The sequence below is a fragment of the Astyanax mexicanus genome, chromosome 2 (genome assembly GCF_023375975.1).
Source record: "Astyanax mexicanus isolate ESR-SI-001 chromosome 2, AstMex3_surface, whole genome shotgun sequence".
NCBI classification, from domain to species: Eukaryota; Metazoa; Chordata; class Actinopteri; order Characiformes; family Acestrorhamphidae; genus Astyanax; species Astyanax mexicanus.
The window spans coordinates 37,735,406-37,754,793 of record NC_064409.1 but is presented as its reverse complement, the minus strand read 5'-3'; the positions used below and the strand labels follow the sequence as shown (position 1 = coordinate 37,754,793).

General features: G+C 39.7%; 1 protein-coding gene across 11 annotated transcripts in view; it reads left to right on the top strand.

The window, feature by feature from the left end:
- The window catches only part of dennd5b (DENN/MADD domain containing 5B), a 67,118-nt gene that overhangs the window by 21,985 nt on the left and 25,745 nt on the right, over positions 1-19,388 (top strand). For 7 of the 11 annotated variants that reach the window (XM_049474325.1, XM_049474323.1, XM_049474319.1 and 4 more), the window contains exons 2-6: positions 1,842-1,901; positions 3,885-3,994; positions 8,602-9,316; positions 12,998-13,185; positions 17,705-18,277. In XM_049474325.1, coding sequence (XP_049330282.1) covers positions 1,842-1,901; positions 3,885-3,994; positions 8,602-9,316; positions 12,998-13,185; positions 17,705-18,277 — 1,646 coding nt within the window. The remainder of the gene's footprint in view (positions 1-1,841; positions 1,902-3,884; positions 3,995-8,601; positions 9,317-12,997; positions 13,186-17,704; positions 18,278-19,388) is intronic. The other 4 variants (XM_049474328.1, XM_049474326.1, XM_049474327.1 and 1 more) reach the window with 1 other exon arrangement.

Sequence of the window (19,388 nt, the reverse complement as noted above, 5' to 3'; positions counted from 1 at the left end):
TGTTCCCTCAGCAGTGACTCTTACACACACAGACAAACACAGTGTGAGTCACAGTCTAATTACAGTCTGCTGTTGTTCTGAAGATGACTGGTCGAGTATGAGTCTAGGCTTAATAGTACACATGCTTTACCTGTGTATACTTTACTTATGGGTTTGGTCCAGTTTGTCTGCGTCTTAAAATTAGCAGAAACATCTGTCAGTTAGCATCAGAAATATGAGCAGGTTTTATAGCATCAGGAAAGACTGTCAGCCATGTTTCTAACCTTGCTTTAAAGCTACAAAATACATAACTTTGAGCCTTAATAAAGCAGAAAACAAACAAAGTGATTCCTATGTGAATATAAAGTGCAGTAAAGGTATTCTGATCATACAATGAAATCACACATCCTTTTATAGCTTGAGTTCAAATTTAGACCAGCCATGCATGGATGTTGGTGTTCTCCCCAAAAGACAGGATAAAATCGAATATAAAAACAACTATCTAAATGTTCCTCCACTGGAAAAACTCGAATCTAATCTTTTATACATAAAGTCAGTATGTTTACAGGGTCTTGCAAAGCGTATTCATACCCTTTGAACTTAAAATGTATTTTATTGAGATTTTAAGCGATAGACTAACAAAAAGTAGTACATAATTGTGAAGTAAAACGAAAATGATGCATGTTTTTTTTTCTTCTTTTTTTTCAAATAAGTGCTAAAGTGCAAAAGTGCAAAAGTATTCAGCTTTACCCTAAAACCCTTATGGATTATGGAAATTATGCCGTTTAGTCTGATTATTATCCAGCTTGTTGTTTTAGGCTGTCGTGTACGTTCAGAACAGCTTGCATTTAAAGATTGGTGGATAGATGCCTAGGGGGGTGTATGGGCTCAGCATTGATTGGTCTGATGTGCAAAAGTATTCAGCCCTCCTTTACTCTAAAACCCTTAAATAAAATCCAGTGCAGTCAATTGCCTTCAGAAATCACTTAATTTGTTAGAAAGAGTCCAGCTTTGTGTAAATTTGTCTTAGTATAAATACAGATGTTCTGTGGAACCCTAGAGAACAGAGAGCATCTTGAAGACCAAGGAACTCACCAGACATGTCAGAGATAAATTGTGGAAAAGTTTAAAGCAGGGTTAGGTTATAAAAACATATCCCAAGTTTTGAACATTCCAAAGAGCACTGTTCAAACCATCATCCAAAAATAGAAAAAGTATTTTACACCTGCAAACCTATCAAAACATGGCCGTCCACCAAAAGTGACTGATCCAGCAGGGAGGGCACAGGTTAGAGAAACTGCCATGGTCACTCTGGAGGAGATGCAGAAATACACAGCTTAGGTGGGAATATCTGACCACAGGAAAACTGTACGTTGTGTACTCTTCAAATCTGGCCTTTACGAAAGAGTGGCAAAAAGGAAACCATTGTTGAAAGAAAGGGGGAAACAGCAGACATGGAAGAAGGCGCTGTGGTCGGATGTATACCAAGCCACTGTATACCATGCACAATTTGAAGGTTTGGATGTTTGAAGCAGGATAGACACGATGTTGTATAGCCAGGACCTTTAAATGTTCTAGTTGTTTCACATATGCAATGTATGCGCCGTCAAAGCTGAAGCTGCAAAAATGATAACTCTGTTAAATGTTCATTACATCCCGCTCCATCCACATTAACCTGCCTCTCATCAGCTAAAGCTCACTGTGTGACGTGACATTGCTGTATGCTCTCACACCGTTGCCTGCGTTAAATCAGTTTGTTTGCTTCTCCATCTCTGTCTCGTTTTGGTTTGACATTTGCAATTTTTTTGTTTTGTCTGTGTCTGTGTTTGTGTCTGTGTGTGTTTGTGCTCGCGCCATCTCAGCTTTATACCAATGGCTAGAGGCAGACCGGCAGGGCAGGGAGCCGGAGGCCGTGGCTGCAGGTAAACATTACACCGTTCTAATCAGCAGCGTTACTAAATCCTTACCGTCCTTTCTGCTTCCCCTCTGCTGCTCTCTCCTCCACCCTACCCCCATAATCACATTATTATTCCTCCCTCTCTCACTCCACTGCCTCCTTCCCTTCCCCTCGCTTCACTTCAACCCTCTTTTTATTCCCCCTCATCGTTAGAGTTAAACCCCTCTGCGTCTCTTCCCCACAGCTCCCTCTTTTCCCTCAGGTTACTGTCTGTAGGGCTGCTGTGCTGAAATGTGGGTCATTCTTCCCTGAGCTTGTTATTGTAAATCGTCTTGCTCTCCTCAGCACTGCTGCTGCTGCTGCTGCTGCTGCTGCTGCTGCTGTCGTCTCCAAGCCTCCTCTTCCTCCCCTCACTCTTCTGTTTAGCATTACGTTTGTAGCGCAGTTATTTTGGTCTGCAACTCCCTCTTTTGTGTCTCTCTCTGCATCTCCTGTGTCTATTTCTTTCTCCCTGTGTCTCTTTCTGCTTCCCTTGTGTCTCTCTCTGTCTCCCATGTCTCTCTGCCTCTTCTTTCTCTCTCTGCCTCCCCTATGTCACCCTCTTCTTCTTCCCCCAAGTCTCTCTTTTTTCTCTCACTTTCTTTGTCTCTGTTTGTCTGTCTCACTCTCTGTTTCTCCCTGTATCTCCATGTGTCTACCTGTGTCTCTTATTTTTTCTTTTTCTTTCACTAAGTCTCTTTTGCTTTCTCTCTTCTGTCAGTCTTTTTGTAGCTATTGGTCTATGTCTCTCTCTCTCTCTTTCTCTCTCTTTGTCTCTCACTCACATATCTCACTGTCTCTTTTTCTTTGCCTTGCTTTGTCTCTCTCTCTCTCTGTCTTCCTGAACACATTTTGTGTTAATCATTGAAAGAAATAATGATTGAGACATTCATATGCTGCTGCTGATGATGATGTAAATGTAATCTGTAAAAAGTTGCAAATAAGGTGTAAAATCCATACATTTTAATGTACAGTAATTTATAGTGTTGGGTTTGGTAAAGGAGTCACAATATAGGGTGGGCAGAGATGGGTGTAGGTGAATTATAGTTTACCTACTACTAAACTATTGTGAGATTACTAACTATCTCTGTCTCTCACGCCGCCCCCCCCCCTCTCTCTTTATATCTCTCACCTGATGGTGATGTATACAGTTCTCACTGTGATAAAGAAGCTTAGCTCTGCGGTCACTCTCTGGACACAGCTCTTCTTGTGCCACATAGCAACCTTGTCACATGACCAATCAGCGTCAACACTGCCCCCCACCCCCCCACCCAATCATTTTTTTCCTCTCTTTCTATCAGCTCTTTTGTTACGTATCTGTTTTTTTCTCTCTCATTTCACTCTGGCCCAGCGCTAACCTCATTCTGATCCTCTAATCTGTGCTGCTGTGTACCCTGTGCCTGTCTTGCTCACTCTGTAGCCCATGTGCTAATCCCCCTCTTTATCCCTCACCTGTGTGTGTGTGTGTCCATCCAGATATTTTTGAGTGGTGTATAACAATAGCAGTGTTATGTGTTTAAAATGACTAACTTAAACTATAGATTTCCACCAAGCTTTCTAGCTGAATGAAAGACTGAGTGAAAGAGTTAATGAGACCAGTGCAGTGCAGAGTTTATCATAAAATTATTTCTTTATGTTCCTAATGCACTTCACATGTGGAGTATTATATTAAAAATGCTTTCAAACATATGATGTTTATAATAGTTTTATTTGCACTGCTTAAATTCTTACAAAAAATATGATGTGATGTATGTCTGACTCGGATTTCCCTCCGTCCTGTGGTTCTTTTCTGCAGTGATTGATTGCTCTTTCTCGGATATGGGCTGCATTTATGTAATGAAATTGACTGACTTTTATTCTCTGTTCCTTTTATATTTCTTCAGTAATTCTTCAGTCATTAAAGCTGAAAGTGTGCTCTTGTCTCCTGTTGTCATTTTTTCCTCTTTCACATGCCTTCTCCTCTCTGTAGGTGAGAACTTTGACCAGAGTCCACTGAAAAGGACCTTCAAGTCCAAGGTGCTGGCCCACTACCCACAGAACATCGAATGTAATCCTTTTGACCAGGATGCTGTTAATATGGTGGGTAAACATATCGTACACCACATGATGTCATCTAAAGCTGTACCGATATACACTATTTTAACATTAATTTGTTCAGCTGTGTAATGGACGTGCGAGTGGGCACTTATCTGCATGGCCACTTAACATGCTAGCTAGCTACATATCGCTTTAATTTTCTTTAAACCTCCCCTGTATTTGTGCAAAAACAAAAAAGAGCAAAAACTGCAATTACAATCCTCTCTGTTATGTTCATAATCACAATGTTGGAGATATGAATGAAGTACGGTTAGAACAAAAAATTCACAAAGCAAAGGGCGGGAACCTCAGACCCCTTGTCTTTATGATTGTTTTTTAAAAATCAGTGCAGAGTATCGCTTTACCACATCATAAATAATTTTGCTTAAAATCTAGAAAATCTCAATTCTATTTTCACGTGTCGATCTGTCACGGCTACATATGACACCCTTCCATTGGAAATAAATGGTCACATGCCAGTGTGAATGCATGGTTAGAAAAAAACATTATGGCAATGTTTGGTCAGTGCAGGTCTCAATCTACTCTTAAATATCGTTTTGGGGCCTACATATAGGCCAGAGGTTCATGTGGGTCCAATTTTGAAACTTAAGGGCAATTTCACACCTGTAATTAATTTCTGTGGTCTAAATCAGTTGATGAGTTGCTTACTTGATGCGTTTTCTCCCTCTGTTTGTTCTGGATTCACTCAAGCATAAACCTAAAAGCACCTACTAACCATGCAAGTACATTGTCTTCTCTGATTGGTCAGAGCTGTCTGGAGTGTGAGCAAGTATAAAAAATATAGCGAGAAGATTCTGTGTTTCAGCGTGTATATCTGAGCAGTGTAAAACTGCTTTAACACAGAACTCTGAAATGCTGCACTTTCACAGTGTTTTCAATAGGACGTGCATCATAGATGTACACGTAATAAACAGGGTCGCATGGCTGTGAGTAGTGACTGCAGCACAGGCCGCGTGTGTAAACAGCATGGAGCAGAGCCAGCATTTGTTCATAGCTGTGGTAGCTCATTCTCACCACAAGCGAACCGCTCCAGTTTGTTTGTTTTGATCCGCACCAATTGCAATTACTGTTTTCACACCGGCTCATTTGAACCGCACTACAATTACAAATAAACCTGTTGAAAGTAAGAAAACATTTCCATATTTTTTAATGTAAAATAGTTTCTGTGCTGCTCTGCATGCTGTACTTTTGGATGGTATTTGCTGGGCTCTATTTGTCAGTGAAAGCCTAGGGCAAAAGCAGCATAGATGAATAGATGCTGCCTGATGCGCTGCACTTTAACTCTAGTTTAATTTAAACTACAGCACAGCACTGTAGGCTACAGGGTCTGAAAAGCAGGGTAATGGAAGAAAAGGTCTTCGGTCTGGAAGAGCAGTAAAAGAGCAGCAGCGTGGAATATTCTGATCTGAAGCCTGTTCATCCAGCATTCAGGATTAGTGCATGTGCAGTTAGAGAGTTAGCGAGGCAGCCTGAATAACAGAAAGAGCTCAATCTTTCAAACTGAATGCTTTTTCCCTCTTGGGGAGCTTCTTCGATTCCACTAGCTATAGAGGGGAATTCTTTGCTGCATTTTTGTAGTCTTTCTGTATTCTCAGGGGAAAAGAGGAAAAGTGAAGTACAACTAAAGCGTACCGAGGCCTACAGACACGACAGCCGTGAAAAATCGAGTTAAACCTGTGCTGAGGTAGATAAGATATCAGCACTCTCGCCACCGAACAGGTCTTATTTGTTCATGTGGCTCCCCAGCTTCATTACTCATGCCGGAGATCCGCCTTCCACATATGCATAGATTTGCCTGGCCGTGCAGGTCAGGCCTTTCTCGTTCTCTCACGCTCACACAGACGCAGAGGGCCGGGCGCGAGTGTGCCGAGGGGTCGTGTTACTCTCTATGGGCACTGAGAAGTAACTGGACTCTCTGACCAATCAATCCCATGCTACAAGGTCATTTTTTTCCGTTAGGATCGTAAACAGATGCTCGCCACTGCCGATGGAGCCATCAATTATTCACCGTGGCTCTGTGCTTAGGTCGGCATGGAAACGGCCCATTGTGCAAAAAATGTTCTGAAGAACACCTGAGCCGGCCCTTCTGTCCGGTAGTGATGTCGTCATCACGAGGCTTTCTTTTCTCAGAGCGTCTGAGTAAACATCTCAGGATATTCAGACTAAAACTAGGCTCTCTTATTGACTGGGTACGCTCTTTTACAATGACGTCCAAAAATATAGTAATAAAAATAAGAAGATCCAGTGCAAGTATAATGCATCTGTTAGGAACAGCGTGCCCTGGACATCATGATAATAGAGATGAGTCAGAATGTTCCAATACTAGAATGGGCACAAAAGAGCCAATAATAAAATGGTACATTTCTGATTATACTAATGTGCTATATAATATGCATTAGATTAGACCATCAGTGTTCTTACCCTTATTAAAAAAACTATTTTGTTAAAGAAAATGAATCTTTATTTAAAAGAAAATCTCATTTTTAAACTGAATATGAATGAGTATGCTGTCAATACATTCTGCCCAAAAATTGATGCACAGAGAAAGTTATTTATTTTTGTTTAATCAAATGTTTGTCATTTAAAGTAGTAGTACATTGCAGGGACATAAAAATGGAGGGGGGGGGGGGGTGAAGGAATATATAGAGAAGACAGTCATATTTCACATTGCAACCACTGTCCCCACAATTCCACTCCATAACCTCACCCTCCCATATCCCTCCCCATGGCAGCCCACTCCATGCACAGTGAAAGGTATTGCTCTATGCATTGGTAAAAAAATCCTTAGCCTGCCTTTAACACAGAAGGTTTCAAAAAGCATACAGTAAAGTAGTGATTCACCAAAATGAAAATATTTGGCTGAAATTTAACAAATTAAAAACGTTTGGCCAGGTGCTGCATACCAAAAACATTGTCATTCATTTTGCAGCATTTTTCTCCGTTGCATAAATGAAATCTCCTGATTGTGTGTTTAATCTTGAATTTTAAAGATTATGACGGAGAAATTATTTTATAAATATTTATTAATCACCAAACATTTAACATTCCAGCAGACATATGGACGAATCACAGTAAAGTCTTTCCACTATTGTAATTATGGAATCCTTTAGAGGGCTTTTATTGTGAAATGAGGGTTGCAGACATTTGCAGAACAGTTTTTCTTTTCCCTTAACCTGTGATTGATAACTGCCGGATTAAAGTGTGTGATTCTGCAGTGGGTTTAGCTGCGATGCTAAGTAACTGTTTTTCCAAGCTGGATTACTTACTTGTTATTGACAGGGCAAAAGTTCAGTGTGAGCTCAGTGTTAAACTGGCCTTTTTTAGTTTATTGTTTTTAGCTACCTTAGCTAGCTGATTTCTTTTTGCCTTAATGCTAGAGTAAATACAGCAGTATAACCAGCAATAAATTAGTTATTGTTCTGTACAAGTTATAAAAGTCTAAATCTTGCAGTGGTCGAGAGCTCCAAAAACGACTGTAGTTTTTAAAACAAACCGTTCTCAAACAGCTTAGAGCTCTGAAGAGAGAAACAGACATGAAAAGAAAATGAAAACAAATCTGATCCACACACTGTGAATGTGAAGATCAGATCCAGTGTTTTCTGGCAGAATCAGAAATATTCTGGTACCCACTGCATCTCATGATATTGTGAGAGAGTCGTATTATATTTATGTCATATCTGACACGCTGCCTGTAGTACACACTGGTTTATTGAAGAGTCATTTGAAGAGTGTTGTGAGCGCAGTGCACTCCCCATGCAGTCACACATGCAGAATTGCAGTGATGTAGTGTAATCTGCTGGAGCTGGAGGGAGGCTGTAATCTCAGCTCGCTCTGTGGTCACGCTCCACTGAGGACACAGCAAAGCTCTTCACATAATGCCTTTCATTTTTCTATTCTCTCTCAACCCCTCTCTCTCTCTCTCTTTCTCTCTCTTTCAGCCTCTCTCTCTCTGTCTTTCTCTCTCTCTTTCAGCCTCTTTCTCTCTCTATCTTTCTCTCTCATCCTCTCTCTCTCTCTCTTAGCCTCTATCTCTGTCTTTCCCTCTCCTTCTTTTCTCTCATTCTCTCTCTCTTTCTCCTTTTTTTCTCTCTCATCCTCTCTCTTTCTCTGTCACCCTTTCTCACTCTCTTCCTTTATTTATTTCTGTCCCTTTTTCGTTTACTTTTTTTAATCTGTCTTAGTCATTTAGTTTTTTTTTTTTTTGCTGTCTCCTGTCTTCAATATTTTTTCCTTCCCCTTTTTTCTCAATTTTATTATTTGGTCTCTTTCAGTCTTTTTTCCTCTCTTTCTTTGTTCTTTTAGTCCTATTTTCATATTCTCCTTAATATTTCCCTTTTTTTTATCTTGCCCTTTCTTTCTTTCTCTCTCTCTCATTTTTGTTTGTGTTGTCTCGTTTCTAGTCTCTCATTCTTTCTTTCTTTCAAAATCTTGCTTGTCTGACTAATATTAAACTATTCTAAGCTCTGTGATTTTAAACAAGTAGCAATAGAATTATACTACTTCATAATTAAGCTGAAAAACTGTTGTATAGATCAGCATATTATCCAGCGTATGAGTTACATTTCTTTTTCTCCTCTCCTCCTCTGCAGCTCTGCATGCCGAAAGGCCTGTCTTTCCGCACTCAGCGGGACAGCCTGGCCCCTCGCTTCCACTCGTTCCTCATCACGCGAGAGGACGGCTCTCGCACCTACGGCTTCGTCCACACCTTCTACGAGGAGGTGACCAGCGCCCAGATCCGCTCCGCCATGCAGACTCTGCACCAGATGCACCAAGCTGAGCAGCACACCTCTCCTCATACCTGCCCTTCAGCCTCCTCTTCCTCCTCCTCCTCCTCCTCCTCCAGTATGGACTCTCTGGCGAGCAGCTCGGACGAGGCGGAGTCTCCGTCCTCTCAGGCGGGGGGTCGGAGGGGCTGCGGCTGCTCGGGTTCCGGTTACGATGCAGAACGGGACACGCTGTACGTCTCTAAATCCATATGCATCATCACGCCCATGCCCTTCATGCACGCGTGCAGACGCTTCCTGACGCAGCTGCAAAAGGCCGTCGTTTCTCAGCAGCCGCCTCCGCTGCCCCTGGAGAGTTACGTTTACAACGTGCTGTACGAGGTCCCCCTGCCACCGCCCGGACGCTCGCTCAAGTTTCACGGTGTGTATGAGCCCATCCTGTGCCAGCGACCGGGGCCAAGCGAGCTTCCGCTGGCCGACTTCCCGCTGGGGGACGCCTTCCAGCTGCTGGGAGTGGAGAACCTGGTGCAGCTCTTCACCTGTGTCCTGCTGGAGATGCAAGTCCTGCTCTACTCACAGGGTGAGACGTTTGCTCCTGGTTCTGTTGAAAAGGTTGTAAAGCAAAGAGTGAGTTGATCAATGCCTCCATATGTAAGAGAGCATCTGAGATGTGAATGATATATTGTACTTTGCTTTTTCCTACTTTAACTAAAGAATTCACGTTACACATGCATTTCTGGACAAGCTGAGAGATACAGAACCATCACTGATAGAAGCAAATGTACTTGCTCAGTAGAGTAATGTTTCCAAAATTTACACAATTATCGTTATAGGATTTATTATGATAAGAATGACACATAATGTTGATTTCTATCCTTCAGAGTGCAAATTTCAGGAAACATTTATTTTTCTCCTGTCAGTCAGTCATTTGTCAGGCCTTGTTCACATGTAACATGCAAATCTTCCCTTTCTCCATCTTTAGTACACACAGAAACAACACAGAAAAACGTGTCCTTAAGCATACTGGTCCTATATTAAATGTACCTTTTAATTAAAGCAAGAGACTAGAACACCAGTTCAGTACTATCTGTGTGTAGACATTGTTAATTTATGACTTATGTAGTTCACTATATATGGAATAGAGTGTTAAAGCTCTGTTCCCCAACACAACACAACAAAACTGTTTTTACAAATGTATATCCTAGAGATTTCTTTAATGCTCTGTTTTTGTGACTGAAAACAAAATTGATCTGTGGATAGGGGGAGGGGGCACACCACTGTCAAAAATTAAAATTAAATTTAAATTATTGCGAGGCATTTGGATGGAATTCTGTGATACTCCTCAAACTATTAAACACATGTTAGTAGACTGCCCTGCACGTTTAACCATCAGAAATAACTTGGTATATATTATATGGTTACAAATATGAAAGAACTGCTTATAAAAGGATTCCACCAGCGAAAATAGTTACTTTTCTGGAAGTCCTTCATATGAAGAAACGGATTTAAATCTGTGATGCTCAAGTGATGAACATTGTTGATGCCATAAAATAATAACAATATGTTGCTGATATGGCACAGAACACAAACAAACAAGCATTTGAATGGGGCCTGTATTGTCAATCTATTGTACAACTATGCAAACCTGGCCTTGCACAGACACCATTATCACAATGCCTAATTGTGCACAGATATTTAATTTAATTTAATTATTAGGGTTAAAAACAGTTGTTTAAGAAAATAAATTATAGCAATATGTAGAACATAGTGTGTTACAAACAGGTATGTCAGTTCTGCGTTTTTAAAGTTTTCTACATGAAAAAGCATTTGTTTTTCCACACCTGCTTAAAACCAGAGGCCTCTGCCTTGAAAAACAGTGATGTGTATCCAGATGGGATTAATGTTGGGTTCAGTGTAAAGCAGTAAGGGTTTCAATGAAAACAGTAGGTGTTTCGGTCATTTTCTCAGAGGTGAAGGACGGAGAAATGCAGGCACTGTATATGTGGATACAACAACAAAATCACAAAGGAGCACCTGTGGAAAAACTGAATTATCCCAGGAATAGATGGAAGATGGATGGATAGAAGAGAGATGACTAATTTATCACGGAGGGAAATTCACATATTGCTGTGGCCCAGGGTACAGAAATGGCAAAGATAGTAGTAAATACAATCTAATAATAATATACAGTGTGTACATACAGGGGTTGGACAATGAAACTGAAACACCTGTCATTTTAGTGTGGGAGGTTTCATGGCTAAATTGGAGCAGCCTGGTGGCCAATCTTCATTAATTGCATATTGCACCAGTAAGAGCAGAGTGTGAAGGTTCAATTAGCAGGGTAAGAGCACAGTTCTGCTCAAAATATTGCAATGCACACAACATTATGGGTGACATACCAGAGTTCAAAAGAGGACAAAAATTGTTGGTGCACGTCTTGCTGGAACATCTGTGACCAAGACAGCAAGTCTTTGTGATGCATCAAGAGCCACGGTATCCAGGGTAATGTCAGCATACCACCAAGGAGGACCAACCACATCCAACAGGATTAACTGTGGACGCTGTAAGAGGAAGCTGTCTGAAAGGGATGTTCGGGTGCTAACCCGGATTGTATCCGAAAAACATAAAACCACGGCTGCCCAAATCACGGCAGCATTCAATATGCACCTCAACTCTCCTGTTTTCACCAGAACTGTCCGTTGGGACAATAAATTATTGTGGTCTAAAACCAGGTGTTTCATTGTCCAACCCCTGTAAGTAAAGAAGTGTACAATAAAATACAAATATAAGAACATATTAAGAACTACAAAAAAAACAGAAAACCCATGTACATTTAAAACTGCCTGAATAGTATACAGTCTCCTTTATCATGTATAGTTAAAGCTATTCTGATTTTCTCTTTGTTTAGCACATAAAATTTAATATTAATGTGATTAATTATGCAATTATGAAGTTATACATTTACATTTAATTACATTACGTCTATTACAATACTTCTGGGAGCTGGGAATTGGTCCCTTTTCCCAACATTTAAAAAGCACACGTAGTAAAGTATTAAAGAGTCATGAGAGAAGAAGTCTGTTTAAAGTGATGTTTCACACACAGTCCTCAAAACCCCTTATATGGCTCCTAAGTGTGGAGACAGATTGGAGGAATTGTAAATTTGGTGACTTTCCCAGGGCACTGGCGTGATATCCTGTCCTTGTATGACCTCACAATAGACAGAAAAGCATAAAAATTCATGAAAATCTCTTCATCGGTTATCTGAATCAGCAAGAACAGCATCTCTATCGGCCCTCACACTCTCACCACCGTCCTTTGATCACTTCAGGACGGGTCCAACCCCACTAAAGTCGACTCTGATATTCTCGCCTCCAAACCCCGTCTCTGCAGTGGCTTTGATGTTGAGGAGGAGGAAGCAGCGTAAAGAGTGAAGAAGAGCTAATGAATATTCCATTGCAACGCAGTGCGTCTTCAGCTCTGTGAAAGCTGAGCCAGTACGGATGCTAATGAGGTCTTCAGGGCTGCTTTGAAAACTCAGTGCTGGATCTGTGCACAGATGACTTTATTATATTGGATTGGACGTGTTCTCACATAGCTGTGTTATGAATTGTTTTACAGCGTGAGATTTGTCGATTCATGTGCTCCATTTATAAATAGCTTGATTATTTTTTTTTTAATTATAAAAAAAATTCTGAACAGATGATTTTAGATTTGAGGAACTGTGGTGTTATTGCCGGTATTAAGCACATGAGTTTCTTTGATTTTATCAAATTGAAAACCTCTGGAATATAATCAAGAGTAAGAAGGACAATCACAAGCCATCAAACCAAGCTGAACTGCTTAAAGTTTTTCAGCAGGAGAGTCTTAGTCATCCAAAAGCAGTGTGTAAGACTTGTGGAGGAGAACATGCCAAGATGCATGAAAACTGTGATTAAAAAGCAGGATTATTTCAGCCATTTTCTGCAAGTAAATGCTCTAAATGACAATATTTTTATTGGAAATTTGGAAGAAATGTTGTCTGTAGTTTACAGAATAAAACAATAATGTTTATTTTACTCAAACATTTACCTAACATGTTACAAAAATCAGAGAAACTGATTTATAAACTGAAGTGCTCTCTTAATTTTTCCAGAGCTGTAGTTGCTGATAAACATGAACACTGAGAAGAAAGTAAAAAAAACATTGAGGCATTATTGTGTGTTTAATTGTGGTCTTTCCTTTCTCCTGTGTGTGTGTGTGTGTGTGCGTGTGTGTGTAGACTACCAGAGGCTGATGGTGGTGGCTGAGGGGATCACCACGCTCCTGTTTCCGTTCCAGTGGCAGCACGTATACGTACCCATCCTGCCTGCTTCCCTGCTGCATTTCCTCGACGCCCCTGTGCCCTACCTCATGGGCTTACAGTCGAAAGAGGGCACTGACCGCTCCAAACTGGAGCTGCCCCAAGAGGTAATTGTGCAGTCGCTCACACACTTAATGGAATAGTACAGGAAGAAAAAAAATCGATTCAACATCGTTTTCCTCTTACATCAGATAGTAGAGGTTCAAGAAGTTGTAGTAGTGGCCTTAAGGGAATGTCTTCTGTACATTTACTTACAAAATAGACCTGTTTTATCATCAGTTCAGAATAGGACTGGACAGTTTGGCCAAAATTTGTATTCCATGTATTCCTTAATTTTAGGAATGCTCAGTGGGTGTGATATAACTTAAATATCGCTATGACCAATATAAACACTGACAATAGTATATTGATATAAAGTTATTTCTAATCATATTTTAGATCTTTTGTCTATTTTTTTTTCAAAAGTAAGCATTGTTCTCCCAAAAAAAGTCACTGTAATGTACATTTTATGGCTTTTGTACCTTTTTTGTGTTATAATACAGTACCATTGTGTTTGGTGTACAGTCTAAACCGCATAAGTCTATTTCACATTACATATCAAATCAATGTGGTTAGAGGTGCGTCTGTGTGTAAGTGGTATATGGTAATTGAGGCATGCAGTTTGCATCACCAGGGATGTCCCTGATCCGATTATGTGATCGGAAATCTGGGCCAGTTGTTTAATTTTTAAGGATCGGAATCGGGTGGAAAAGATCCGGATCGCAAAAGTGGACAGCATGCTACCTCTCTCTCTCTCTCTCTCTCTCTCTCTCTCTCTCTCTCACACACTCACACACTCACACACTCACACACTCACACACTCACACACTCACACACACACACACACGTAAACAAAAAAAAGATCTGGTCCAAATCTAGTCTTCCAGGATTAAACCACACTACACTATTAATACGATCTCCCTTCCTACCATAACTACCAGCATTTTAAAAAATATGAATCATGATTTGAATCGACTGACACTACTGATTTAAATATAATTAAAATTTGCCAATCTAACACTGATTTTTTATTTCATTTATATTTAAATGGCCATTAATAAAAGCTTAAACACATTGTTTACCCATACATGCACTGTTTGATATTTGTGCTGGGGATTTTAATGTTTTTTCAAGTAAATAAGTTAAAACATTCTTAAATATGTTGTTTTCACTTATATATTTAGTAAGCAATTATTATCCTGTAATATGTGCATTTTTGTGATAAAATTGTATGTTTTCATACCATTTCAATAATTCAAAATATATTTAAAAATATAACTTGAATGTGGATGTGTTTTTACAGCATTGCCAAAGTATCAGACTAGGATCCAGTATCGGCAGATACTTAAAATCTAAATTTATTGACAAATTACATTAAACATTCTCTATACTTTTTTTAATTATTATTTGGACCAGACTATCACTTTAAACACACACATGAACTCCTGCAGCCTTGATCAGCGTCTCCTGGTCCTCGTCTCGGTGCCGAGGGCCGTCTGGAGACAGTAGTTCTGCACTTCACATCTCCGTGCTGATGTTCTCCCCTCACCTCTAATTGCTCTGTTGCATTGTTGCAGTGTGTTAGAGTTAATTATTTATAGCCTGCCAAGGATCCACGAGAATCCCGAGAGGCTTTCCCCACTTCCTCTCCCCTAAATCCTGTTCTCCATGCCTCCACCCCTTTTGTCTGCGTTCCTCTAGAGTGAGAGGCGCTCTCCGGGCAGAGAAGGTGGAAAAAATAGTACAGGGTTTCAGGTTTTGTTTATTCTGCTGCTGTGAATTTATGTGCAGAAAGGTGTGGAAGCTCACTGTGGAATTTGCGCTCCTCAGTCAGTGGTTGGAGAGTTTAAAGGCATATAAACATAATCCCATCTATTGACCACACTGTCCCCTGTTGGGACATGACTTGAATCTCAAGAGAAAACCGCTGCTGTCCTAACTGTCCTTGCTTTAGTTCCTCTCTCTGAGGATCTGGTTCCGTTATTTTTGCTGGTACGTCAGGGAGTACGTGATAGGACAGTGTAACCCTGCATCATAAATATCCATGTGAAGGTTGGATGTGTAACACGAGCGAAACATTTAGCTTTTACCATGAAAAAGGTCAAATTCCTTTGTTCTTTGCTGTGTATAACGCTTTTTTTTTTTTTTTTTTGCCTTAATTTGAATCTGGTGGTAGTTTTTTTAGACTCTTTCCGACAGAAATTCTCCAGATCACAGTGTAAAATTGTTTTACAGTGATTACAATGATATACCATTGTATAACTATGATAATGTAAAATTAATCACACATTAATATGAAGTATTATATTTTTGTCATACATTTTGCATTTCTAATGCAGTCTTATTCAAATAATAATCAAAATTAATCTCAGTTAATCATCAGCAGCTGCAGAGCAAGCACATCACAAAAAAATCCCCAAAAAAATTATTTCAGCTTTCTCTCTTTTTTTGTCATTGCTCAATTTTGTAGGGGTGTGTCCCTTAAATAATATCTCAATATTTCCGGGTATTTTCGCTACACAATATTCTTGCTCATGTTCCAAAACTGTGACATTTTTTAAATTAATTTCAAGAATATACTACTGCAACAACATGCATATTAAAGTTTTATTTTGTATAAATATACTAAATATAGGAGTTTCCTACATTTAGAAGAAGCACAAAAAAACAAAACAGTAACTTATCAAGACCCGATTTTGTTTCAAATTAATATAGTGAGCCATATTTAGTTAATGTAAACTGCAAACAATTAAAATTAAAAAGTAAGTAGTTAAAAATAAACTGCTTTCAAGCATATTACGATATGGAGTCAGAAATTTGATGTTAAGATGTTTGGCGATTCAACCCCTACCGACTCTATATTAGACTGACAGCGCAAAATAAGTAATTGCCGTTGTTCTGTTAACAGCTATTAGCATTACCACTACTATAATTTGTTCAGACAGTGTGTTATATTTACATTTAGTTTACATTTTATTGGGAAATTTAAATTCTGCTAAGCTAGTCTAAGCACCTTGGAAAATATCTGTACACAAACAAACTCATGAAAACTCATGAAATGTGGAAATTGTGTTAATATATATATATATATATTTGTATGTATAATTTTTAGCTACTGGTGAGAAAGCAAAATGTATAAAGTGCTTAAAGGTATGCATGGCCTAAAAAAAGAAAGATTTAAGGCGTTCCACAAAATGCAGCAGAACAGCAGCACGTGGACGGAGATGCTCTCTCACGCTCGTGACGTGTGTCAGCAGATCTGTCTTCCAGGCTGTCAGCAGCACTAAGGGCCGGCAGTATGGGCAGTGCTGCCTCTCCGCTTCAGTGATTTATTTATACAGCAGGAGAATAAGGACACGCAGCGCACGCTTGAGTGCATGTGTCCGTGTGAAACAGGACAGACTGAGTGAAGCGTGTGAGCAGGAGCTCCTGAAGGGCTTTTTCTTCTCCAGTGTTTGTTCCATTAGGAGTCCTGTCTCAGGGCAGCTGATGTTCTCTCTATTTAAGCTCTTTTAACATGAAAGGGTGCATGTCCATTACAAGTACATTGCTCAGATTTAATAGGTTTTTAAATAGTGGTTTGAGGTTTTCTGCCCCTAGTATCAAAGTTTCAGGGTTGCATGCTTTTAAACACCAGATTCATGTTAGGTACTTGATTATTATCTAAAGGTTGCTAGCTTATGAGTGTTCACACATTTTGCAGACACACACAAACACACGTTATTGCTGCTGCTGCTGCTGCTGCTGATGATTATAATGATGATGGGTGACAGCTCTGGTTTTCTTCTTTTTCAATGCGTTTTCTTTATTTTCATGACTGTTTACATTGTAGATTCTTACTGAAGGCATCAAAACTATGAATGAACACATGTGGAGTTTTATTTACTTAACAAAAAAAGGTGAAATAACTGAAAACATGATTTATATTCTAGTTTATTCAAAATAGCCACCCTTTGCTCTGATTACTGCTTTGCACACTCTTGGCATCATTCTCTCAATGAGCTTCAAGAGGTGGTCACCTGATATGGTTTTTCAACAGTCTTGAAGGAGTTCCCAGAGGTGTTTAGCACTTGTTGCTCCTTTGCCTTCACTCTGGGGTCCAGCTCACCCCAAACCATCTGGACTGGGTTCAGGTCCGGTGACTGTGGAGGCCAGGTCATGTTTGTTAAGCACATAAAACTCCACATGTGTTCATTCATAGTTCTGATGCCTTCAGTGAGAATCTACAATGTAAACAGTCATGAGAATAAAGAAAACGCCTTGAATGAGAAGATGTGTCCAAACTTTTGGCCTGTACTGTGTACACATTGCTATTTACAAAAACAGACAAACATACATTAAGTCATAGTGTATTGGAGGTCACAAACATTTCTCAAATAGCTTGATCCATTTTGAGATGTGTGTTTAGGGATGTTTTTAAACGCTTTGCTATAAACTTCCATCACTTGTTGCTGTACCTTCAAGTCTTCAAGCTTTAGCATAAATCTAAGTAAGCAAACTGTGGTCACCTATAATGTTCTCTGCTCCACTTTTTTTTTTCTGGTTATTACTGAACTTGCATTCTTTGGTTTTCCTTTTTCTTCCCAGGCGAATCTGTGCTTCGTTGACATTGACAACCACTGTATTGAGCTGCCTGAGGATTTTCCCCAGTTCCCCAACAAGACTGAGTTTATACAGGAGCTCACTGAGGTACTGCTGCACTACGGCCTGTCTCCTGCAGGGGGTGTCGCCCCACCTCCACCCACTACCACTCAGACATGTGTGACGGGCACAGGGTTGAAGAGCACAGCCCTGAAGGAGCTGGTGGATGATGGGAGAAATGGGAACCTGCCGGGTGAAGCTTTAGATGTGCTGGAGCTCCTGCAGGGGAACCCAACTCTAGAGCGTCTTCAGGCTCTGGCTAAGCGCACAGGGGTAAAAGTGGCCCGACTGGAAGCGCTGGTGGCGGGGCAGAAGGCTTTAGGGGAGGACAGTACAGGAGGAAGGACTGGTGCTGAGGAAGAGGAGCTGAGAAATGCAAAGATAAACGTGCAGCTGAGGGAGGTGTTTGCTGCACGCTTTGCCACAATGTTTGCAGACTATGAGGCCTTTGTTATCCAGAACTCGCCGGATTTAGAGTCCTGGCTCACCAACCGCGAGCAGATGCACAACTTCGACAAGGTAACTGATGCATATATAGAATTACATTTACTACATGTGGAACAGATTTATGGGTGGCACTCACAAAGCTAAATAACACTGGCATAAGCCTTTCATGATTAATGACAAACACAAATAAGAGATTATTTCTTTCAACGTTTATTTTAAATAATTTTTATAAATGTATACATATATATATTTTTTCATCTAATCTAGAGCCACCGTTGTGTTTAAAAGTTTATATGTTTTACACATAATGGACAATATTGGGCTATTGCATTTATCTCTTGTACATTATCCTTGGCTAGAATGAGTGTACAATGTACATCTTTCAAAATTGTAAATACATGATCAAAAATGTACAAACACACACTTGATTTTAAAATTTCTGAAATTAATGAAAAACTTGCTAAAACCAAGGCCGCTCTCTGTGAGCAATCATGATTACTTTACTTCTAGTAGCTTCTCTGTGTCCAAAAAAAGTTTGAAAGCATACATTGGATTGACTAACACAATAGAAAAAGTTACAAGATCTACAGCCTCATAATCAATAACTTCAGCAATTGTTAAACATAAGTAGACATTATTTTCTAGAGCTGTTGTGTTACCAGTTTTCTGGTTCATTTTAGTTAACGAGGAAGGAAGACCACCACAGAATTCATCAGCATAACCTCAAACCCTCAGCTAGAAAGAACACAGTTGTGTTTTTTAAAAAATATAAAAAGCTTAAAATCTGGGCTGGGCTAAAATACCAATACAACCAATGCAAGAAGATTAATGGGGCTCTATTATTTAAACTGAATTTGATCATCAGCGTTTTAATGGCTATTAAAACATCTTATCGACTTACTAAGGGATGTTTTAATTTTAGAAATGCCTTAAAAAAAACAAACAAAAAAAACATTAGTACGCCAAGAAATTGCTAGAAAGCCCAATATTTGTGATTTTATTGTCAATGATGAGTATATGTATTTTTGGACCAGACTGACTGTTCATTGATAACGCTACAAGAACATTATAGAATATTAAATATTATAATTGACAATAGAAGGGGCTATATATGCTAGTTATTGTCGTGCAAGCTACAGCATTGGTTGATGTTTTTTTTTTTATTAGTTTCAGTATCAAACAT